Consider the following 26,814-nt stretch of genomic DNA (forward strand, 5'->3'; position numbering starts at 1 on the left):
GGTATGATCTCTTTCCCTTTTGAAAATCAACCACTGACATTATTTTCCAGTCTCCCTTCCAGGAGTCATGAGGGCAATCTATGCTCAGGGAATTCTGCAGTGTAACTCCTGAGAAACATACTGTTAGAAATTGATGGATAAAGCAAAGATGTCATGCCAACAGCTTTCTCCACCCTCCAAAAGCTCTCAGGACTCCAAAACCTTTGCAGGCAGATCGTACCACAGAAAAGAAATCATGTCCCACACTGAGACAGTTCAGTACAGTTTTCCTAACAGGATTCTAAAAGATTATATCCAGTCCCATGACCCCATAGTGTTCTCTATGGATTTTTTTTTACCATGTGGGCCAGAAGAATACATATATAAGTAAACCTGCATGCATATATAAGCACTATCAGCCTGTATAAAAAGGCTTCTTATTAATTCAATATTAGCTTATTGAAGGTGAAATTGAGGTGAAAAAATGTGAAATGAAATTAACCAGAAACAGTTAATGAAAAAAAAAAAAAAGTGCAACCTTTAATTTAGTCTGAGATAACACCTGGCAGAAGGAAATCACAGGAAATGCAATGCTGTCCCACATTAGGGAAAAGCTTATGTCACTTGATAATGTCCTTGCAGGAAGGTGGAGCACTCTGTCGCTAAGCTATTTATCAGTTCAGCAGTTTTACTTCATTGATTCCTACAATATATAATCTCTTATATCCAGTGCTTAAATTTTACTAACAGGTCCTAATTTAAAAGCCTGAATTCTATGAGGTATCAAATAAAAATTTATATACAACTGAAGCCTGCAAAATTTCCTAAGATAGTACCACTTAGGTGTACCTCATCAGCTCATCTTCAACAAGTGAAAAAAAATTTAGTAACATTGGAATATTTTTAAATTGAGAAATTGTTTAAAGAACACAGAAGAAAAGGTCTTGCATGCATTTTGAAAAAAAAAAAAACAAAACTTGTGAAGTCAATTATTTTTGAAGAGTTCTACCAATTTTCCCTGCACAACTTCTGAACTTCAGATCTCTGAAGTAGCTGCAATTAATTCTAAACCCATTTAAACCCTGTTGAGCAGTGGAAATGTTTGGTAATGATATTAGCAGGCCATATCTAAAAGGAAAGACAGTTATTTAAATCTGGCACCATGCTAACGGTACCCAAGGTAAAGTCTCTTGCATATGCTAAAACCTTTGACTACTAAGGAACTAGGGTTTCCATGATTCTGGGATTTCTCACTGTGCAATCCAAAATGCCAGTTTTCTCAGACCTAGCTTGGAAATCTCCAAAACAGTGTTGAATTTCAGAGCATATAAATTTTCTACCTTAATACCGTAAGATGCATCCAACAAATGTTAATTATTAATAATTTGAAATATAAATATTTATATACAGAAACAGAAGGTCACAGTTTCTGTTTTGATGCAAAAAATTGTAAGTTAAATAGAAAAGTTTAATATTCAATCTATACATTTACAACCCTATGATAAAACACAAGGCAAAACAATTGCATGGGTTAGTGATGGCAAAAGACCAGGGTAGTTCTCATAGTTTAGTAAAATATAACAAAAAAATGATTTCTATTGTCAAATCTCAAAGACACTAAAATGTCTTCCATTTAAAAATCAACAAAAGGTAATGTAAATAATGTAAAGAGCACTTTGCAGACTATTATCTACTCATCTACACTGAATTCTTCCTAATAATTTGATTTATAAAGCAGTATTTTATATTATTATTGTGGGTAATAAGCACCTAATGAGTAAAATGGGTTGTAATAGTCCTTTGCTTTACAGTCTTTGAGAAGTTTGGCAGTAACAGAAGAAATGAAACCAAAACACAACAGAAAATTCCCCCTCTTAAGCCCCATCTACTTTACAGTCACAGAAGTGACTTCTGTGAAGTGTTGAGGTATTTTAAGTTAAATAGACTAGAAAATGCTAACTGTCTAGCTATTGCTGCTTGGCTTGAGTCCACTCTTTTACTTCCTTGACAGCAATGTAGATGTGTACCAGAGCCTTCTGTTCCATCCAATTTTCGTGGTTTCCTTCTTTTCTCCTTCTGTCCTTTTATTCTCCCTGAACTAGGAAGCTCAAGGTAAAGGGAGGCTTCAAGCTAAAGCTTAAAACATAAGGTGACACTTGGTGACCCCAAAGATGAGTGCTGGTTGATGCATATTTGTTATGCCCAAAGTGCCTAAATATTTCATAAATAAACAGCTTACGTGGACATATCTGTAAATATCTCCTCTCCAGTACACAATTTTAGTTGAAGGTAGCAGATGCACAACTGTGGCTTCAATCACTGTCTGAAGACAATTGTGGGTATCACTGGGGAGAAAGTGTGATATTTAGCTGATGAGTGCCATCCAGGAGTCTTAAAGTCTTGATTAAGACAATGAATCAAATAATCTCAGTGAATTCTTCTTTTGATTTAAAAATAGCTCAATTATTAGTAGAGGATTTAAGTCATGGGTTAAGCTGGAATCAGAAACTCTGACCTGAAAGGAAAACCAATACAATTGCAACTTAGGAAGATACAAGGTCCCTGTGCTATATAAGTTTTTGAATCTTCTAAAAAATAGCCTTAATTCTCAAAACATTGACAAATTGCCAATCTGATAAAAGAATTATAAATCTGATCAAGGAATGCTTTAAATGAATAATTTTAATTTTAATCCCTTTTTATATACATTTTTCAACATTTCAAAATAAAGTCAATGTGAACTGAAAAATGAAAATTCACATTTAGAAATTTTGAAACAGGATATTTCAATAAGTTAAAACCTTTTTTCCACAATATACTTCTAATGGGAATTTTCAAGACCATCCATTTTCACAAACAGTGCTGCTCTTGCTGAATAATACTTCAAGTAACACATTTCATTGAAAAACTCTCAGTCAGGTCAAATGGCAAAATACACTATCTTCATGATAGATAGAAAATCATATAAAAAATAAACACTGTTTGCTTAAACACTCATCAGAATTGCCTTGCTTGCTATTGTTCTTTGGCTTTTGTAGGTATTATTGCTCCTGTTATTTATCACTAATAGTATTGGAAAGAAATGTACTTCACCTAGTTAGTAGAAGACAGGAAACTTAAATCTTGGAAATTTTCTTCTTCTCTGCAATGGGACTAGTAAAATCACAAATCAGATTATTTTTGCTGGCGTACTGTTGACTGCTTTCATAAGAATTATACTTACACATCTTGAATATATCTGTAGCAGGTAGAAACTCCCAAACACACAAGAGACTCTTGAGTCCTTTGTTTTTATTTATGCAGGAATGAGAGAGATACTAATTTAAGAAACCTGCACTGAAATCCTAAGTTAATTTATGAACGGGTCTCCAAAACTGCTATTTTCCTTAATATAAATGTACACTGCTAGGGGTGACTTTGCCGAGGTTTCATCTCGGTCTCTCTATTGAATTTGCTGTATGATAACTGATGTCTGTCTCATGTATATTCTTTCCAGTTTCAAAGCAAAGGACAAATGATTTTCCCTTACTAGCTTTTTGCACCTTTTTGCTTCACCTAATTTCTCTTTGTAATCAACTTCATACGCCACTATCATAAAGCCAGTTTCTCTCTTGTGGACAGCAAGAAGAATTTCTTTTCTATTTTACCTTAAATTAACTTCTTCTTCCAGATTTCTCCTCCTAAGAATCCAAATCCTTAAAAAACAGTAAAAATCTTCAAGTAATGCTGGATATTCAGTAGGGTTATTTTCAGGCTCTGACACTTTATAGCAATGGATACAATGTTACAGGAGGACAGCAAGACCCTGTTAATTCCTTCTGAAGTTTTACTTATTGTATTACGTATATATATATATTAAAAAACCGTATATATATAAATATATAGGTGTGCTTGACACCTTCTTCATACAAATATAGGGGGACAAGAGCAGGCTGCATAATGTATTTTAGAGTAAGATAATTGCTATTAAAAAGAAATCTTTAAATGGAATTAAAAGTCAAATATTTAATGGCAAATGCATAACTTCATGGAGAGATATTAATGAATAATGACCTATAAACTCATCACTTTATGGAATTGGTATTTGCAATATATACTGAAATAAAAATATACATTTTATAATTTTTTCTTTTGAAGCTCAAAATTTAGGAAATGTTAGATTAAAACCATAAAAATAATAAATCTGTTATGCCATCAATCATAAAACTAAAGAATTTGAATATTCATTTTTATGTGCAAAATATTACTCCCATTTTAATGAATGGCATAAGCTGAAGCTTCTATAAAAATATTTATAGTAAAATACAGCATGAATCTATAATTACATTTAGTAAGTTTTAGAAAGATGCGTCCAACACTTAGACACTGTAAAATTATTTAGAATGACTCAATTTTACCTCAGTTACTGCTGAAGTAACAAAAAGAATGCTGCAATAGACTTTTGTGAACTGAATGGCATATTTGCTCTCACCTACATAAAGCCCTGTAAAAAACCTACAGGTTGTTAGTCATGACTTAACTCAGCATCCAAAATGCTCATTTTAGCTCTTCCATATTAATACATTATACACAGAATATTTTAATTAACCATTGACAACAAGATGCATTTTAAGCAATGTAAGGAAGAGTTACGGAAAAAAAAAATTTACTTCCCATGTAAAAACCTTCTTAGAATTCCCTCCACTGAACATACAAACCCCTCGGAAGGAACTCGAAAGTCTTTAATGGATTGTCTTAGGACAGATCAGCAAAGCAGAATTCAGTATCTAACATAAGGTGCTTCCTGGGCCATTGGTGTAGTAAAGCATCCGGCAAAGTATGAAATCACTCCACCATTTTCATTCATCTTCTTTCAGTTGGCAGTCACACTGGCTTCCTTCTGACGTAGTCTCTCTTTCTGTTAAAGAAAAAAAGAGCTTTATTAAAATTCTCACCTATAATTTTCCATCTCTGCTCAAGTTCCCATTGAGCACTTGGTCTAGAAGATGGAGTAATAAGTCACAGTTTCAGTTTTCTTTAAAAAAATGCTTGAAGCACTCAAAGAAGGTTTAAAACTTTGAAACACATTACTTACTGTGGAAAAGCTGAGTTTGCTTTCACTACATACTTGTCAAATACTGCGTACCTTTAAAAATACACATCTGTGAAGACCACTGCAGCTAGAGAAAACCAGATACATCTCAAATTCATGTGACTCTAATACCTTCTCATGCCTGGAATGGCTTCTGCTGACATAAGGGCTCTAATTTAGCATTAGCTTGATGATCTTGCTTAACGACCTCTTTCCAGGCAAGTGTAGTCATTCATATCTCTGCTGCCTGATCTGCAACTGATATGCTCTGCTGGGAATGGAAATAATACCCTGATGCCTTCATGTACATTTCCTTCCCTTGGGCTCTTGCCTTCTAGAGTTTGAGAAATGCTTGTCTAACCTATGTGCCTTGCACACAGACAAAAAAAGGATTTATATACAATGCAAATTATTAGACCTCTTACTGTATACTCAATACTGTGTTGTATTGAAAACACTGGTGTACAACAAGGAATAAAATGGGGATTTAATCCCTTCTACCACTATTCCACAGACAAAACAAGATTTTTAAGGTTTTGAAAAAACCAGACACTCCAGCCATTGGACAAATATATGCAGTGAGCTTCTGCACTTTGAAGCATGGAAGAAAATACAAGAGACTACAGCAGAAGGGAAGAGCTACAAAAGCAGCTCTTTTTGTTATTTAAAATAGCAGAGCAATGCTTGGGCACAATTGGCCTAAATGTTAAACATAACTGTTGACTACCAAAGGACATAAGCTTTAACATTTCTCCTCGGGAAGAAAAACACTCTGCTGCATTCAAACTAAAAATACTACGCTCTCCAACAACAGTAGAAACCAGCCATCATTCTGAATGACAAGAACAGTGTCACAAAACCCCTTTGGAATGTCATCCTGAGCACCAGATCATACCAGGCTAGCTGTAGGATTGATTTTCTTCGTTTCAACTTTCTTCTCTGCAGTTAACTTGCTCACTGATTGCTGAGCCACTTTAATTCTGAAACACAGAAAAGGAGTCATTAGATTTGATGAAATTAAAGGTATTGTGGCTATACTTTGTAAGAAGCCTCACCAGTACCAGTTTTTTTAGGCACATTAGCCCAACAAACTGCTATTTCTATTTAAAGGCACTTTAAATAAACTACCAAAAGTAGATCAAAGTACATTTTCAAATTGAGAAAATCAAAAGCAAAAGGACAGCCTGTCTGTATTGCTCCTTGAAAATGTCATCAGGAAAATGATTTCTGTTTTGCAGGATCTGGATTTTATGGAGTATCTTTCCCACCAAAAAAGCTGTGCTATCAAGGCAAAAAGATCCTCCTCTGAAATAAAAGAGCTAGCTGGCTTAATCTGTTCTACACACAGAATATGTTATTTTAGCAGGCCATCTGCCAGGCTATACATTACATTTCCTCTGAAAACCTTGACATGAAAGCATCTGCCAGCTTTTTGTTAACATTTTCTGTGTTGCTTTAGATGGAATTGACTGACCAGCCTCACTGATGTGGCAATAGGAGGTACAAGAGGGTCTTGTCTCAGGGTAGTTAAAGCTGTCTCGTGTACAGCTACAGACTACTCTGCCAAGAGTTCTGTAGAGATAAGGGGAAAGAAGAACACATCTGATTCCTCTGCTTCTTGCCTTTTGCTCTCAGGGTCTTGCATACAGAACCCATCTTTCCGTGGGGATTTAACAAGAAGAACCCAATGAGTTTAATCAGGAGGAAGAGGAGAAACAGAATTAAAGAAAAAGGGACTTGACTCTCCTTGTAAAGACTGGAAAGTCCATAGGAAATTATGTACTAAATAGTGATAAAAAGGAAAGAAAATTCTTGGCACTCCTAATAGAGGATCTGCCAGTGCTAAGTGCCTTTATAATACTGATGGTACATTGAGCGACTTTATATTCTATATGGAAAATGCAAAAGGAAGGAGGTTGGGAGTGAATTTTTACAAGCAAGGAGAACTCAGCAAATCAATTTTCAGTAATGTACACCAAGTCAGTCTTTTACTAGAAGCAACACATTTCTTGGCACTCTTGAACTGAAAAATTCTACTTTCTTTTCCTATTTAACTTTTTCCACTGGCAGAAATAATTGCTATGGCCAGTCAAAAAGTATTTAAAATACCATGTCCAGTTCAATCCACTTTCGACACACTCAATTTTTGAGGAATTTTGGAAGAAAAGCAAGAAGAAAAGTGGATTATAGCTGCAATTACTGATGTGTACTTCCTTGTTGTAACACTAGCAGCAAGCTGGATTCTTTTTAAAACACAGAACACATTCATAAGCCCATTACTGTCTTTATCAGTGTTGGAAATGTTATCAGTGTTGGAAACAAAAAATTTCTTCTCTATGTATTTTAGAAGCATGTATGAGAAAGTTCCTGGTGTTGTCTCACTTTTCAGTGCTTAAGAAGAGGAGAAAACAGTTACACTACTTTCAACTAAACTTCATTTCAACACTGTTTAGCTACAGTGTTGATTCAAGCTGTAACTACAGCCTCAAATACACACATATGAAATTATTATTTTGTATATTTTTTAAATACAGCTGGCGTATTTTTAGAACTTAATTAGTGTTCCTTGTTTCTACATGTAAACAACTACATGACAACACATCATTCCATCCCTTTATTTTTGTTAATCTGCACAGTTTACTTAATGCAGGATGACTGCACCCACTGGACAGCACAGCTACAATGTTTATACAAAGATGATGATGGATTTCAAGACAGTTTTCTTCTCAGAAGAATCATACCAAGTCATCAGCTTCTAAACTCATCCCTATTTTGAGCACATTTTCTATCTGATCACATTCTCCTTGGTTCTAGAAGTGTTTTCAAATAGTTTTTAAATGTCTCAAGTCCACACTTTCATCCAAAGGGAGAATTACAGGGATTACAAACTTTTAGACTTAAAAAGAAAATTATGTCTGTCACTGATATAGGCCTAGCTCTGTGTATTTTATGGCTAATTTTCACTATTTCTAGGAAACCTGGATAGAAAAAACAGAATGAAAGATGGGAACAAACTTTAAGCAGGGTCTATTGCAAAAGGAAAAGGGGTAATGGTTTTAAATTAAAAAGTCAATTTAGATTAGGTATAAGGAAGAAAGTTTTTACAAGGAGGATGCTGAAACAGAATCAAGCCCTGAGATTGAGGGCCACAATCTACAGCTCACAGTGACAAGGACAGTTTTGGACAGAGAGCACTGGAGAGGACAAAGAGACCAGAAGGGATGACAGAGTAGCTGAACCACAGCACAACAGACAAGGGTGACTGCACACTGGAACAGGTTGTCCAGAAAGGCTGTGGAGTCTCCCTCAGTGGAGATACTCAAGAACTGTCTGGATGCAATGCTGTGCCGTGTGCTCCAGGATGACCCTGCTGCAGCAGGGAGATTGGACCAGGTGAACCACTGTGGTCCCTTCCAACCTGACCAATGGGCTAACTTAGCAAGCAGTCATGAGGCCAAAACATGATGGAATGCAGGTCACTTAAGCCTTCAAATCTGATGAGCTGCAACATGGATGTGCTCAAAAGAAATGTTATTCTCTTTCAGCTGTGAAGGAGATCAAAAGAAGTCAATGAACCTTAATGAATAAAGAAGATATGGTGTCAAACTAAGCAGTACTGCACTAATTCAATATGGAAAAATATTGAATTAAACTAACAAAACGATGTATTTTTAAATATGAGAACCATGACTCCAATACTGCATATGTGTCTTTACTATAATCAATGGGAATGTAATCAGCTTTTTCCTGCCTCTATGTGGCAGGTGGTGTCTTCCCCTGTAAATTGGATAAAAGCCAAGCTTCAAATTAGTAGTTATTAGTGAAAAATAAAGACATTATTTTTATTCAAAATTATTTTTATTTTGTACCTAGGGATGCAGAAACCTAGTCTAAATGTAAGCCTGTGTTTATTATGAAAAAGTTTCCTTTGTAAGGAAAATAAAGAAAATATGTTTTTCCCTTAGAGGAAAAGATATTACCAAGCCAGGGACTAAGTAGATAAACTGATTATCATTTTCACCTCTGCTTTCCACTCAAGTCAGACAGCAGGCAGCGTGAACTGGCACACTCCATCCTCTGAAGTTCCCCAGTTAGGAAAACCAGAATCACTTGTAAATGAACCAACTGCTATTCACACACTCATATTCTGGTTCTGTTATTGTGCGACAACAGAGACCAAATTATCTGGTTCTCTCTCAGCTTCTCAATAATCTGGAAAATCCATTCTTTTCATTTCTACAGCTCCTTTCATGCAGCTAGTGGGTTATGTGGATAGCTGTGGGGTAGGAAACAACTTGGAATGACAGTTCTGTCACCTGAGCTTCCCATGACTAGAACTTCAAACTTCTCCCATAAAACTGTTTTGGCATAAGGAAATGTTGTGCAAACAGAATTTCAGATAAGGGTGGAAATGAACAAGCGGAGGTAGCTACAGTCAACATCAACTGTTCAATCTAGAGCCAAGCTGCATACCCAGTCCAGACCCTTAACACAGCTGAACGGTGACTTCTCTTAGGACTATGAGAAATCCCCAGAGCTCAAGATCCTTTCATGTGTTAAATGTCTTTCTACTCTCAGTCCTATTTCTGTATGCAGCTCATAAACTAAACCTCAAGTCACAGCTCCATTTCCTGAAAACTGTTAGCCCATGAAATAAAACAGGTTAGATTTCAGTATCAAAATTTGAGAAGACAGATGTTTGTGTATTATGTGGCCTGGCAGATGATTTTACAGAGTACTTGGCTAGCTTTAAATTTAGAAGCCTTACACCAGATTATGAAGTTTGAACGTTGCCACTTCTATTACTGTGTTGTACAATACAACTGCCTATCAAGCCTTTGGGCCTACATCTTCTGGAAAGAACTTGGTCATTACTGATCAAATCTTTCTATTGCATTTAAAATTAATGTTCACTAACTAAATTAGTAAAATACAGTAAAATGTATGTTGTCAGTGGATTTTGTCATAAAACCTCAAATTGCCAATATGTTTGATAGGTTTCTTTTTTTCTGGATGTACTGAGAGGGGTTTATCAACAAAGTTATCCACAAAGTAAGTGAGAAATCTCATCTCTGTAGTCATAAGGAATAAGATTTTTTTTTAAAATTTTATTTTAGGAAAGTTGGTGCATAAGAAAAACCAATAGGAAGACAAGGGCTACAGAAAAAAATATACTTCAGTCCATCTGAGATGGCCACTGGCAGATATTTAGGAGTATATAAAGACAGCCAATGCCTAGTGATAATCCCCAGAATGCTTTTGCAGCTGGAAACTCTCTTAATGTGTAAGTCCTTTGTAGATTTTTCTAATATGATTTTGTATTGTCACCATTTAGAAGCAATGCAGGCTTTTACCATCTGTGACATCTTGTGACAAAGACAAAGTCATCTTGCTTTCAAGATGAAATATATAATTCTAATTCTGTTCATTAAATAATGATCATGTGTTCTCCAGCTATTGAGACAAATTTTGGTTTTGTTTTTGATTTCTAAATTCTAGCCTATTTGTTTGCATAGTCAATCTGAAAGAGATTACTTAATCCACTACAGTAACCATTGTAACAATCTTATCCTTGCAAGAGTCAGCAGTGAGAAATTAAGAGCAACAATTCTTTCCTATTTTAATTATTTCATATTTGAAGTGCAACAGGCATAAACACATTATTATAATCTTTGTCACATTTCTTTTGCAAAATATAATCACAGTTTGTGATGAAACTCACTGCAAACTACTAGTATTTCTTCTGTATTTATACTTTTTCCTTATTTCAGACTTGCCTAGGACATCCTCTTAAAATATAATTTAACACACCGTGAATGCTTTAATCGATTTAAGGATGGACATTCATATATGTATGTATAATGGATTTAAGTTGTTATAAATACATATTTGTTTTGGTTCTGAATTCATAGACATGCCCACTGTTAAATAAAATTAGTAGTTTAAGAAAAGGAAGTGACAGTGGAAATATCTGCAATCCACCTTGCTGTAAGTGCTTTATTGCCAAAACCTCCAACATTTTAGTCTTCAATTCAGTTATCATCGCAAAATTTCATAAACAGAAAAAAACATAAAAGCCATTGATGTACCTGAATGCATACACATTGTAAATTATAAAGCTGTCAACAACAAAACTGTATTTTGAATCAAAACAGCACTGAAAAAAATGTTTCCAACATTTGGCTCACTTATATTAAGCTGTTTCTCACAGATTATGTGATTGTCAAAGCAAATTTTATTTCATTGTACTTAAATTCTGGTGTTGAAGGGAAAGTAAACTGTCATCATATTCCTATCAGGCACATGGTTTGGAAAAGCATTTTCGTTTTAGCCCTATTGTCATTTATATATCATATATCATATCATATCATCATATCATAGTTTCATATTTATCTGTAACTCTGTCTTGCATTCCTAAATTATGTGCGAATTTTGTCCAGGAAGAGACAATGACTCAATTATATTTTGCAGGCAGCTAATTTATTTTCATGGTGAGGTTAAATCCAGGGCAGCTCAGTTGAAGTGTTTCCTTTACTTAAGAAAGTGTCTCATTGCAATCTCATTAGATTCCTACAGTTGTGTTACATTTGGGAGCCAAGTAGCTTTAGATGAAACAGGTTCTTTGCAGCTGAGACTGTCATTTAGTTAAAGACAGCACTCTTTTTTCCTGAAACTCTGAGATTTTAAAGTAGTCTGTTATACAATGGAATGTAGTTAGTTTGGGATATAAATTTTAATTTTGGAATAATAGATCTTTGGACCTATCTTTACTACTATTAAGTTTAACATAATAAATTTTCAATTATTCCTTTGATTAATGATAATTCTGTATATTATAATTAAAATTTTATGTGTTATATTTCTTGAGAGACAAATTACAATCCACTATATTAAAGTTCCTATGTAAATGTAAATAATTAGCTAATTCCTACACATTTTACATTGGGTTTCTTCAGCTCCTGAAATGTGAAAGGGAATCCAATTGGAAACATGTTCACATAAAATTGCATCAATGCCTCAGTTTCAGAACCTTAGTTTGCAATTACTAACTTACATTGATGTTTCTTTCTCTTTAAAACTTCCTTCAAAACAAAATAAGGGTTCATGATAAAAATGTTCCCTTTCCTTTTTTTTTTTTATTTAATTGCAATCTTTAAAAATGCACAACAAATAGTGCATCCAATTAATTAGCCAGTTAAGGAAGACAGCTGTCCATTCCTGTCATTCTAAGGTTTTTAGTTACCAGTGTGTACAATGACTCTTCCCTTGCTTTCAAACTTTTTTGGACAGCAGTTCATCAATTGTTAGTTTCATACTTCGTTAAAAAGGACCCTTAAATGTTCAAGACTTTACAAGATGTTTTCAGGTGATGAAAAAAGCTTTTCCACCATTCGAAGCTATTGATTTCACTGTGTCCTTCTTTTCAGTAGCACACTACAGAACAATTCAGAATGATGAAAACAGCTCTTCTGTCATTCTAATTTACTATTTACACAAGGCTCCTCATTTTAACAGCTCATCACCTTGATGAATCATCCAAATTTGAATGTAAAGGACAATGAATCGTCCTTTTGAGACTAATGAAACTTAGTTAAAATTGAAGTGAGCTCTGAAGAACAGTCTATATGACCCAGAAAGTGTCAGCACTTAGAAGTATAATAGTAATTGCTGCTCTGCATTCTACTGGTACTGCTTTACATGGAACAGGAATAAAGGCATCTGTCAGAGGAACTGATGATATATTTGTTCTGTGTTTTTATTTGTAGATTTGATTGATAGAGCTATTAAAGCACAAGAAATTCTCACCTCACTTAAGTATGAAAGCACACAATATAGCAGTCTACTTACAAAATTTTCTTGATTAATGTCTTAAGATAGTTAAGAAGCCATGTACTGTTAAAACATCAGGCATTTCAAATCGAATTGAAAGGATCATTGTGTACCATTAGCAAGGTGTTAATTACATAAAAAAGAAAGGATGTATGGTCTGGATTTTGTTTTTTTCTTGGGCAGTTAATTCCTATTCCTCCTAACTGCTTTTGGAATAAAAATAAGTCACGATTCAGCAGAAAATATATCCCTGAGATGAACAGCAACATGCTTAGGACTTTTTATTTTATACAGTTTTTAACATGTAAACCAAATTTGTGTATTGATTTAGATACAAGGAAATAAAACATTCTTTGTAAACGTTTGCTGTTGTCAGCTTCCAAAATCAATCAATAAATGATACATAAAGCTACAACTTTTAAGTGTTTTAAAACTGTAACATCTATACAGCAACACTGGTATGGTTGATAATTGAGAATTCATGACTTCTACATCTAGTCCTTCAAAAAATCTACCTTATATGAACCTGAAAGCCCCACTGATTTGAAGCAAAATGGAAAATATAAGTGCAAATGAGTGTTCTACTTTTGCTTGTTCTTTTAAAGACATTTTAGTCTAACTCTGTCAATTTGGAATAAGCACCTGGATTTAAATTTCATGCTGAAAGTAATTGCTCCATTCTTTTCCAAAGAATGACTACATTACCACTCTAGCTCTTTTCAAATGAATTGTAACATGCTGAGCATGATGAGCTTGTAGTAGAATTGTTTTTTTTTTGTGTAAAAGACTTTAAGTTTCTTTAAGAAAATCAAGAAAATAATTGAAGGTTTTAGGTTTTTGGGTTCTTTTACTCTAACTAATAAAATCAGGAGACTGTTGTGAGATCTAGCGGCAAGCAGTTTGATGTCCTCAGCAGGACACCAAAACTCAGAAGTAGTGCTGTAAATTCAGTGTGGGGCTTCGACACTATGCTAAGTGTGGCCTGAATCTCTGGGGCTTCCCTTTGATGCAAGTGCAGTATATTAACTGGAAAAGCATTCACTTTTATTTGTCTGTACTGTCTGCGACAGCAATATCGCCTCATTTAGGCTAGTTCAACATGAAAATGCACAGAGAAGCAATCTGTTATAAATTAGCACAGCTCTCCTTTCATTTTACTAGCTAGTAATTGGAAGGGGTTACAAAAGTGTAATTTATCAGATTATATGTGTTTATCTTTTTGTGGGGACAGCATGCCTTTGGTGAATTTTCCTATGCACCCTGAGGGAATAATCTTTCCTTGATGTCCATTAGATCTGAAAGAAAACAATGACGCCTGTGAAATATAGGAGTATAATTTGTTGGGTTTGAGAAGCAGCAGTTTCCCAGACATCTAAAATGGTATTAATGACTTTATTAGAACCTTACCGTTCCTTGGAAATGCTTTTGCTCTCTCGTTTCCAAATGGTCTTGAAGTCACTGCAGAATTCATACCACACCGTGAAAACGTAGTTTGGTGTGATCTCCTTCTCGCCAGGCTTTGGCTTTATCCCAAAGTATCCCACTGTTTCTTCAAAGCTGCAGGGGAGGGGGAAAGAAAAGAAACCAGTCAATGCATAAGCCCACTGGGGAAACAGTTTCTCAGATTCAGTAGTCAAGGCTGGTAATTACCATAACTTCTCCTTACCCTTGGAAATTACAGCAGCAATTCATGCTAAGTATAACAAACCTTCCAACACCCACCTCTCTTCCCGGAGGGATGACTTACAGATGCACGAGCCACCACAGAGATCTGTCATGCTGGCAAATCATGGGTGTTCAATTATAATGAGAAAAACTTAACTTCTTGCCTTACAGGAAATGCTGTAATATATTTATTTATTTTATTCTGCTGCACTCCATGAAGATCCTATTCTCCCATTTATCTTTACTGAAGGACTTTGGAAGAGTCACACACCAAGTCAATAAAAAATCTCTAGGTTTGGTTGAAAATAATCTTCTAGTATTTAGGGAGAATTGGGAGTAGCAACAACCAAGCAAGAACAGACAGTGCCAATAGTAATTTTGCAAAAGTTTTACTGAAAATAATCTCCTTCCACATGTGTCAATAAACAATTAATTTTACAAAAATACATTGCCAGTATTTTAATGCTTTTAAAAAGATTTTATAATGTGGCTGTTACTGAATTGCTATACAGTTGGATATTTCCAAAGTATTCTTTTAGTACAGACAATATTTCCAAGAGCATTTTAACTTACTGTGCATTAACCTTTATGACATTGCTTTGTATACATAAAATGGAACAACCCACATGACTAGGTACTTATATAAATAAAAGTATGTTCAACTTTTGTTAAAGTTGAATCACTTTTCTCTGCAAAGTATATGCAACAATCCTGAAACATTTGGTGATATTTATTAAAAATAATGCCATCATTTAAAAGCAAAGGTAACAACATATTTTAAAATAAGTAATATATCTTGGAATAGTAATTTTACTTAGTCAGAAGAAAACTATATTCTTTAGAGTTAAAAATAGGTTCTAAACCTAAACAGAGAAGGTGTAAATCTTGAAAATAAAATAAATAATTTTGAAGACCTGTAAGGAGTCTCCAGCCATTCAACACTTGTTACATGAACCATGGATGCAGCTTTGGCATCTTTCTTCACTTATATTTGCATTTGCATAGTTCACACTGTGTGTTTTCATACAGAAATACCACGGTTAGGCTCAAGGTTTTTTGACTTAAGTTTGTAATTAAAGCTCTTTAGCTAGGCTTGAAGAATATAAAATATCCATCAAAAACTACAGAAGTTATCCATCCAAAATAAATGGATACAGAAGTTATCCATCCAAAATAAAGCAATATATACCCCAGCTACTTCACAACAATCTTGGATTTTAGCCACATGAGCCAATATGCACTGGGGTTTTTTTTGACACTTTCAAGATAGAAACCATGTACAATGTCCTTTATTGCTCAAGGTAAGCTATTAAAATAATAGGATTTTTTAATCTTCATATGTGATAACTTTTTACATTTCTTACTAGGTTTTGCATGAAACATTTAACTATATTTCAACTTAACTGATGTTCCATATTTAAAGAATCAGAATGAAATATGTGTATATAAGGCTATAACATTCAGAGTTAATGGGTCTTGCAGTGACACTATGAGGAGAAAAATAAATAAATAAATAAACAAACAAATAAATCAAATACAGCTTTAAATATCTGTGTAAAATGTTTTGGTTTTCAAACTCTAAAAATACTAAAATACCTTAGTCATAATTACGTGGTTAAAACCATTTATGTTTACTGGGTAATGTAATTTGGATTACATTCACTTGGGTGGGCCAAATATTCCTCAGCTGTTCATAGCACTTTCACTGGGATAGCTTAGCCAAGAGCAGCAAGAACAAAGACTCTTCTTAGGTTTGCTTCATGTAACACAGCCCCAGGTACATTGTGCACTCTTCTACTTAACAGAACCCTTCACCATCCCAGCCGCAGCATACAGAGGTGGGATCCTGAAATCCTGCACTGTCTCTCTCTGCCTTCATCCTGACACTTTGCATCCTCTCTTCTTTTCTTCATCAGCCCCCAGTAGCACTCCTTTGCTTTCAACCACCTTAAATCTGGCTTCCTGGGCTACTTTCTGCCTTTCTAAAGTACTAATTTAAAATACTGAATATTCAGCTAGCAATTAAAAACCCAAACTCTGTGTTGAAGAACTAATTCCCTAAGTCAACTGCAAATGGGGTGCAACTCCACACCCTGGAGAATCTGTTCTACTCTAGAAAGGCTACAAAGCAGGTAGGATATGAAGGAGCCTTGTGCCAAGGAAGTTAGAGGCCAGTTAGAGGAAGTAGAGCCAGTCAGAGACTTGAAATGAGGAGATAAGGCCCCAGTTGCCATCAGCCAGTTGTTCAGTCAATATTTAGGCATCTTCTGCAAGCAGATGGGAGCAGTTCACCTAAGACTTGAACTGCATTTGGGAAGTGCTCCTTATCTCCCTCTTCGTGACTGCCTAGGAAAGCTAACTGAAAGTCTCAGGTGGAGCGAGTATGGTCTGAGAAAAGTACAATTAAAATCCAAATTACCACAGATCTGCCTTCAGTGACCAAACAGAAAAAATATTGATAGGAAGTTAATTAATTTACCCCAGTTTATTTATAGCAGGTCCATAGCTAAGATGGATGTTTTGCAAAACTATAATTTGGTAAACAAAATGTATTAGTAAAATCAACTTATTGAATATTTTACTATCCATCTACAAATAAATTAATCTCACTTTTCCCATACTTTGACTCCTTTGGCCTAAGTGAGGCACAAATATTCAAGCAATAAAAACATTGGGATTCCAATGACTTCTTAGGCAACCAAGTGCTGTATGTAAGTGCTGAAAATGTTCAGTGATGATGAAATACATTTTTATGTCATAAAGTAGTTAATCAGTTATTTATAATTTCTGTAAAACCCTCATTCAGTTCAATGCTGATAATTATTAAAACCTCAAACACAGTACACTGTTTGGATAAAAACGCAAATGAAGTTTTTCTTGGAAGATTACATAAGAGTTTTTCAGGAAACATATTACTTCTTTGAAATACATATCCTTCTTGCTACTTAATGTAATTCCTAAGTTCAATAATATCTTTGATCAAAATAAACTGTTAAAAACACTAGCAAAAATCTTACCATTTTTGAGCATTTTCCAAACTGTTCTCTTCTTTTTTCCATTCTTCTTTAGCTGCCAATGAGAAACATTTTAAAGGTATAAATTACTGTCTTACTGTTTTAGAAATCCTACAGATTAAATATCTCTTATTTTCAATACTGCACAGTTTGTATACTAAGTATAATAAAAGAGGAAAACACTTGCAAATTTTCAATTTTTACTAATTTCTTCTATATAATGAATGTTTCTACTGTACCAATAAAGTTTATTGGATTTGAAAAGTAATTTAAAATCCAATAAATAAATTAAAATATATAGTGTTAGGCATTATTTGAATAAAACATAAATAATTAAACTTCACTTTCAGATGTTTTAAAAAGAAAATAATTTAAGTTGTGTTTGTTTCTTTATTGTTGTAGGCGAGAACTTACAAATTTAAATGTGTTTCTGCAGCATAAACGATTGGAAGTTCAATTGGAATTGAACAGGTACCAAACATAGTTAACACCAACTATTCCATAGAGCTATCACATTTTGTTCTGGAAGCTGGAAAGTGAAAACACATGTAGTAGGTTTTAAATGTATGGCATGTACATTATTTTTTTTGAAAAATCAGCCAAGAGTTTGAAATATGGTTAGTGAATCTGAGCCCCTCTATTACAGAATGCTCACATGAACTACTTAAAAGGATTTGATTTTCAAAAGATAGGCATTCTTTACTGCTGCAAATGTTTCCTGACATGGATACTCAAAGCAAAACAAGTTTTTGTTGATCAAGTCTTCTTCATACAGAGGAGCAACTTCAGCTCCAGCAGAATACCCCATATATAAAATAACACGACTGTGGAAAACTTATTCCTACTCCATATTAAAATAATCCTGCAAGTGCTAATGTTAATATAAACAGAATTCAGACACTTTTTTATACAATAATAAAGAACTTTGTCTATAGGAGTGTCTGGTTGAAATGGAGTTACAAACTGTGTTCACAGACAAGGTCCTTGAGAAACTGGTCCTGAACGACTTCATTTCATTATAAGACTACTGACAAAGAGGTTTGTACTATGACAGTTTATAATGAAAATAAAAATTGATTGCTTCAGCACATTTGCTGTTAAAAAAAAAAGTTAGTTTCAACTCATACATTTCCCTACATTGGGTAAGTGTGTTGGAGATATTTATTCCTATTATTTCAATGTGGCCAATAGACAGAAACAATATTGTGTGCCCTTTGCAAGCAAAGCAATTTATTCTATATGATTAGGTTTTCCACCTCAAATCTTAGTGGCAAGACAGCTGCAAGTGAATGACAGCTCTGATTTATTGCATTCATCTCAGGGTTCCAAAAATTTGCCTAAAGTTAACCGAATATACTTAATTCCTTATTTTAATTTTATACCATTAAAAGTAGAAAACATAGGTTGGAATTCTACTGATTCATAATGATATACAATTAACTACACAAGCTGAATTATGTATAAAATTGTACAATTCATTATTACATTAATAATTTATTTCTGGTTTTCAAGGAGATGTAAATTAAGTCAGGCAAATTTCCCAACATAGCTACATTCCCAGCTACAACAGAAACAGTATCTTCAGATCCCTACCCATGAAACACAATAACTACTAACAAGGACAACATGTTTATACATTTATAGTTAGGTGGCAAGAGCTGATTTACTGTTTTCAATCTTGCAAGAACAGGATAAGGAAAGATAGTGGAAAGAAGTTTTAATTTTTTATACAAAGTAAAAAAATGGTGTGACTTTTAGGAAGAAACACACACAGTTTACATTAGTGTAACAATGTTTGAATTTGTGTACCAATAAATGGGATAACATGAAGGAGGAAAATATCTGTATTATATGGCAAACAGTATTTTCTGTATTTTTAACTGTAAACATGTCCACCCAGGAATTGTTTAAAAGCATTTATTTGAAATTTAGATGCTCAGACTTGTTAAGAAAATAAATGAACAACTCCATATAACAAATTCTATAATGTGTAAGACAAGAAACTAGAACAATTCTCTTATGTTCCACAAAACTTCTAACTAATTTTCCATTCAAATTCTGAGTTATCCTGCCCTTTTTCTCCCCCTCCACAACCTGCAATGACTAGCACAATCAATGCTGTCAGATATATGTTTCCATGAAACAATGTAATTTCCTCAGCAGAGTCTTCAAAGCCCCATAGTCAAGATATCAATCCTTGTCTTAATTTGTGGAGTTACTGAAGGCAATTCAAATGAATTACATAAGTGAAAGAACTTATTTCTTTTTATTTCTCTAGCAACACCATATTTGCTTGCATAGGATTTGCTTTTTGCAGAAGTGGAATGAGGAAATCCTTTCACCCTTAGACCACGTGTTCGATTTCAGTTTCATCAAGTTAAGAACACATTAACAGCCATATCAGACTGACACAGGGATTCATCCAGCCCAATATCCTGCCCCAGGAAGGCACTGAAACAGGTGCTCAGTTAGAATTATGGACCAGGACAAACACACTTTCCTCAAGTGAACTCTCTGCCTCTGAGATTCTGTAGCTCATACAAAACTTTTCCTGCATTGAATGGCATTGTAATGTAATCTTCAATGGATTCTCCTTCAAGAACTTGCTCATTCTTTGCTCAAGCTTTTATAAGCTTTTTAACTTCCACAACCTGCTGTGGCAAGTGTTCTATAGCCCAACTATAAGCAGCACATTTTGCTTATTTTTAAATGGACACCTGGTATCACTTGTATCAGAGAAAACCTGACTGCAGTGAACACTGAAATACGGTGTCTATTGGCATGAGCTTTTTGATTAGGATGGTTTTGAAGCAAATTTCCTCAGTATTCCCCATTTATTGAGCATTGATTTGGTTTGCAGGTAGGTTTTGGTGTTTGTAAATTGATTTCCGTTAGGAGGAAACTAAACAGGAAGCTCCACAGCAAATGTACTGCAATATTTAATAGGGACAAAAGGACCAAAGTAACATTTGGGCTTTCAGACATCTTTGAACACATGAGCTAGATGATCTCATGAATTTGCCTTATGAATCAGATATTTGTGATGATTTCCTTTAAATGAAATGCAGAAGTCAGCATGAAGATTCATGATCCTCTAGCAGTTTAAAAAGTGAAGTAGTATTAGAATGAAATGGTAACAAAATCCTCCAACTTATTCTTTCTACATAGTCTACTTTTTGAGGATGGAAGAGTACATGGAACACTATATTGAAAATGAGAAATTACCAGAAAATATTTATTTTTAACAAGTCTTATGTATGCACAGCAACTTCCAGTTACAACAGAACCAATACCTCTTCATGCATCAGGCTACTATGAAATAGATCTCCAAAAAACAAAGCAAATAAAATACTGGATACCAGCACAGACTGAAAATTGAGAAGGTCAGTAACTAACAGACTCAAGCAGAGAATGATAATGCACTAAGAAAAGTGGAGAAAAAGACAAAGAAAGACAAAGAAAGAAAAATGGGTAGCCACAACTACACAAAAATCTCAGTTATTCTGCCCATGTAGTGAAAATTTTAACACTCATTGAATCTGACTGGATAAATTTTCTATTACTTTTCTCAGACCTTAAATATATGAACCCACATAAGAAGGATAATTCTCTGAAGTGTATTGATTTAGCACATTACAGCTGTTCTTTTATTTTTTAGTATTTTACTACTTTCATAATTGAAAGATCTGATGCATAAAGTTTTTACAAATATTCTAAGCTTTTTGGAGCAGTGACAATTTCCACAATTACAAGAAAATTGCAACAACTAGCTGTCTGGATGGAGATACCAGAACTCTTAATTTTATATTCCAAGACCAAGTTCCTGTGATTCAAAAATACATGCTTCAAGAACTTTAAGAGACTGCTTTGTAAATTGTAGTGTTTTCTGCATAGGAAAAACACCATCTTAAAACAAGGTATTTGATTTTTTTTTTCCCTTGAGGAGGGAGATATGTCTTTTCTGACTCATGTCTTCCAATCATTCACAGTTAAGATTAAGATAGAATCTATAATAAGACATAGACAAAAAAAAACAAAAAAACAAAAAAAACAAAAACAAAACAAAAAAAAACCCAAAAAAACCCAACCAAAACTCAACATTAAAAGTAAACAACAAAACTCCTACTGACATTCCTCTTGGAACTTTATAAAGCCTGGACAGAGACTGTTAAAACAGTGACAAAAGGTTATTATGACATTTCTAGTGTTATGGGAACCCATGTTCCTCATTAGTCAAAACTAAAACCTCTTAGGTAGGCATGTTGAAATGTAGCCAAAACACAGAGGCCATCCTAGAAACATACTAACCCTTGATTTAAAGGCTGAGGAAGAAAAGTATATCCCCCAAGAGGTTCACCTGGGTTATCTTTCCCCAAAGTGAGGAAAGTCACATTCTGTGACATTATCGAGTTAGAAGAACAAGCGACAATTGACCGTATTTTCTCGGTCTTTGCAAAGCATGAACCATGCTTTGAAATCATTATCACCATTTGAAAACACAGATACAAATCTCTTAGATACTATCATTGGTGATATACTTGGGTATCAGAAGTTGAACCCAGAAGGCTCCCAGGCTCAAAGTGTAGTAGATCTATTTCCACCCTCAAGTACAATTGTCATGCAAGAGATTGTTTAATATTACATTAAACAATTATTAAATTGTTTAATAACCCTGTTTAATCAGGGGCTTTGGAGAGTGGAAGAAAAACCTCAAAGGTGTCCTAGGTGGGCAAAATGACTACAGAGGACCATCAAAAGTTCTACAGTTATACAGTTTTTCTGTTTCTGACCAAAATTCTTGACATGTTCAAACTACTAGCATACTACACTATAGTAGTACTACAATCAGCAGGATTAGAGTGGGATGAAATAAGCCTTCTTTGGTTTTGATTTCAATAGATCTGTAAACACTGAAAACTTTTGAATAGATTTAATTTTTAGGAAATCCTTGACTCAAACCATATTGGCCTGAAAGTAGCATCATGACAAACAAAATTTTCATAGGGATGCACTTGCTAGCATATGGCATTTTTTTGAGCTGAAAAGAGCTACCATGAGCAAACTAAATCCCTTCCCAAGGGCTGCTATTTTAGAATCATCACGGGTTAACTGTAGCCAGTAGCTATGCACCCCACAACCCCTCACTCACTTTTCCCCCTTCCCCCTCAGTCAGATAGAGGAGACAATAGGAAGAGCAGAAGTGAGAAAAACTTACGGGTCAAGATAAACACAGTTCAATACATGAAGAAAAGGGGAAGAGAAAACTGAAGTGATGCAAGGGCAGAGTGATGCCTCGCCATTTTTGGAGCAACATTACCTCTCCCAAAATCCTTTCCTCTCCTTCTTCATTGCTGAGCATGACATTTTATGCATGGAATGCTCAGTTTGATTTAGCTATCCAGGCTGTGACCCCTTCCAATTCTTGCCCACCCTGGCCTATCACTCAGGAGACAGAGTGGGACAAAGAGAACACCCTGACAATGGGCAAGTGCTGCTCAACAATAGCCAAAACACTTCTGTATTATCAACACTGTTTTAGCCACAAATCCAAACCACATCCCACACCAGCCGATATGAAGAATATCAACTCCATCCCAGCTGGACCCAGTACAACGGACACAGCCATACAGAGTAATCATATAGTCATGGAGATGAATCCTAAGATTTAGACAAATTGGATAATTTGGCTGTTTAAATACATAATAATCAAGACTATAGCTATTTTTTTTTAAATTATTGTAAAAGTGTCCAACAACTTGATCCAGAATGTTAAACAATCTGTAGTTTTCAATGCAGTATGAAGCTTTAGTGTTCTTGCTGATGATAGCAAAGCCAACAGCATGTAGCTAACAATTAATAAAAGTTTTCATAAGTATCATCAACACTCCTTTAATCTTTTTATTCTTTGTATAATTGCATTGTCTACATAAAAGGCCACGAATAGAACACATTACAAATGTTATAAAATAATTTATATTATATAACATGTGAAATTGTATTTTAATACCTGACACTGCCAGAATCTGCTTTCTTGAAATGTCAATTTTAAAGGAATGGAAATAAAATTAATAGCATCTTTTAAACAAATTAAAAAATGTCAAGTGCAAATAAACAAGTATTAACAAAAATCCACATATGAATGCAAAAAAATGTAGAATCAGAAAATGGACTGTCTTAATTTTGAAAATATTTTTTTCATTATCACCCTGGAATATATTGTTTTTTAAAAACATGGTTTGACTAACAAGGGTGAGTCTGGGTGCTCAGTATGAAAACTGGGGCCTTGGAATTGCTAAAGACATGGAAAATAATTTTCTAATCTAGTACTATATGCTACTAGGATGAAGTATTTAATTTCATACAGATTGAATCTAATTTTAGAATTGTTTTACTTTTTGAAAACATTATTATATAATAAAGAATTTAGCAGCAGAGAGTATAGAAGTCCTCAGAAATTAGGTACTCACAGTAAAAAATAATTTTGTAGTTAGTTTCAGAGATTTATACTTTGAATTCTAATTATTGAGCAAGTTTTCTCAATAATTTTAAAATTTTAACAAATTATGATGTTTCAAAAATTCTGAAGAAGTTGTATCCTGATCTAGGAAAATATATTCTCAAGAAACATCTATCTGTCTAGAGCTACACATAAAACCTGAATTTTCTCCTACTTCTACATTTTTATATTGAGATACTTCTAATATAAACCTGTATTTTGAGAAACAGTATTACTTTTAATTTAGTTCTAAACAAAAGAATTCTTATTACTTAGTTGATTTCATATATAACCAAAGCAAACATGAGAGAATACATCCAGTGTAAAACATTTTCTGTTTTTTTTTTGTTGTTTTTGTACTGTATTACATTTCAAATTTGAATATGAGTGCAAGTTATTTCACATGGCTGCAGTCCACCATTCTCATGCTGGTGCTTTTTTGCCTTATAAAAATGTTGCATTTCAGAAATACTGAAAAAACTATATGTTCTATACACAACTTCCTAGAAAATAATTTTCTAATATGTATTACTTGATAAACTGTCTTTAGCCAGTTACCAACTTCTAATTGGAAGGCTTTATGAACTCATGGAATTCAACAGACAGCCTGGGAATTCTGTGTAAGTATCTGACTGTATGACTAATATAGTTTTCCATAACTATTCAAAAAATCCCCACATAAAACAGTCCCATGCCCATGAGGAGATTTTTCTCCTATGCTGTCAGTTAAACAAGAAGGTCTGGGAGAATGGAATCAATGAAACTTGGGTCTACTGTGGGTCTGTACTTTAGTTAGTTCCCAGATGGATTCATTAATGTTTAATTAAGGGGTGAGTTCATGATACAGCCTTGCTCTCCCTGGAAGGCTAATAAGGTCAGTCTTGTCTATTTAGCCATGTATTTTTATTGAGATTTTAAGAGCTCAGTATCTCAGGATCTCTAACCTTGTCACATTTGGTCAAAATTGGACAATGCATTAAAAATTATTGGCAGGGGAATAATCAACAAGCAGTGTGATCACATGAGCCTTGTTTCTTTTATCTTTTCTTTAAAGTAAAATATATCACATTTTTAACACGGAATTTGGCTATGCCATTTTTTTAGACACTTTAAATGCTGGTATAGAATCTTAAATCCTTTCAAAACAATCTTCAGAACACTTGCTGCCATGAGGTCTTAATCACCCTTCCCTGAAACAGTTCTCACAAGTTTATTTTCCTCTGCAGTGGTGCAAAAGTTTTTTTTTTAACTAAGAAACCCACATTCAATGATGTGAATGTATAAATGCTCCTACAGCACAAAGAGTCTCTGTGCAGTCTTGGAAAGTTTCTTAACAAACAATTATCTCACAGGTTATCAGGAATAAAAGTTGTCAACCTGTATCTTAGGTATGTGTCCAGAAAAAAATAATGTTTACCATATAGAAATTGTTAAATATTAGATACAGTATTTTTAATGTTATGAAAACATAATGAATTACAGACACTTGCACACAGAGAGACACACAATACCAGCAGAACATGCTCAAGCAACACATTCAAGAAAGTGTTTATTATCATAGGTAATAAAAAACCTAGGAAATTATGTTTTCTTTTAAAAGTGATAATGCTGTCTATAAATGTGCCAGAACAAAGTGTTGAAGGTCATTTTACCAGAACATTAAAACTAACCATGAAGAAAAAGAAGTTGTATTTATTTTCATAAATTCTTTTATTCCTTAAAAGGTATGTTTCTTAGTATGATGCTTCTATTGTATTTTGTGAAAGATTTTTAAACTAAATGAAAATTAGCTTCCATACAAAAGAGCAATTTTTTCATTAAAACTAAAATACTAGTCTTATTTTCCTGTATTCTGGAGGCATTCATTACAAAACAAGAGTTAGCATTACATTTTTCTATTTTATTCATTTAATTAAATTATTTGAAATTCCATTCTATTAAAATATAACCAAGACATTAATCTCACATTCTCCCACACTTTGGTGTTCCAGATAATAACAATTTTTAAAGCATGGTAGTACTTTGCACTAGAGAGATACATTTTCTAATTCTACTTTCTTTCTAAGAAACTCCTATAATGTTGTGTTTTAATTCCAAGATGAATCTCTGACTAAATGTATCTAAACAGTTTACAGAACTGAAAAATTAGTTCTAATCCTTTCAAACAGAACAAGGTTAAATCCAATCTGTTCTGTGTCTGGGAAAACTAACTACCCAGATTATCAGTAACTACAATCTCTTTTTGTAAGCAGAAGTAAAAATTTTGAAGATTGGCCCATTCTTATACCAAGAACAATATTTTTAAATAGTTGAATTATTATTGAAATCCAATAAGAAGCAGGTCATCTCAAAAAAAAAGAGTACTATTGAGTAAAAAATTAATTTGATGGTGAACCAACTGTTAATCTGTTGGGTAAAGAATGAATAATTATACAAATACAATTAAACTAATTTCAGAAAACCTGTGTGAAATTTGCAGCCTGAAAAGTTTGAGGAGAGAAAATCCACAGCAATGCCTCCTTCTGTGGAATGATAACAATGGTTTATAAAGCTCAAGTTATTTCTGCTGATTGAGCTCAGTCAAGACTGGTTTCACATGATCAGCTAAAGTACAGAAATCCGTGATGTGCAGTGGCCCCACACGTTTGAACACACTAGGACATGTTCTTCTAGGTGATCCAAACGTTGGGGGTGGGGGGTTAAAAGCTGCTGCTTTGTTTTCCCTACATTTTCCCCTCATTAGGATACACTCCTCTGCA

At 34.1% G+C, this 26,814-nt stretch overlaps 1 protein-coding gene across 5 annotated transcripts in view; it reads right to left on the reverse strand.

Moving 5' to 3' along the window:
* Nucleotides 1-4,682: 4,682 nt before the first annotated feature.
* Nucleotides 4,683-26,814, reverse strand: part of FMN1 (formin 1) — a 169,147-nt gene continuing 147,015 nt past the window's right edge. For 4 of the 5 annotated variants that reach the window (XM_068193067.1, XM_068193065.1, XM_068193064.1 and 1 more), the window contains 4 exons: nt 17,563-17,614; nt 14,288-14,437; nt 5,946-6,030; nt 4,683-4,876 (listed from right to left, as the gene is read on the reverse strand). In XM_068193067.1, the coding sequence (XP_068049168.1) occupies nt 4,832-4,876; nt 5,946-6,030; nt 14,288-14,437; nt 17,563-17,614 (332 nt within the window). In that variant the 3' untranslated portion in view covers nt 4,683-4,831. Of the gene's footprint in view, nt 4,877-5,945; nt 6,031-14,066; nt 14,176-14,287; nt 14,438-17,562; nt 17,615-26,814 lie in introns of those variants that run through there. The other variant, XM_068193066.1, reaches the window with a different exon arrangement.

The sequence above is a fragment of the Anomalospiza imberbis genome, chromosome 6 (assembly GCF_031753505.1).
Source record: "Anomalospiza imberbis isolate Cuckoo-Finch-1a 21T00152 chromosome 6, ASM3175350v1, whole genome shotgun sequence".
Taxonomy (NCBI): Eukaryota; Metazoa; Chordata; class Aves; order Passeriformes; family Viduidae; genus Anomalospiza; species Anomalospiza imberbis.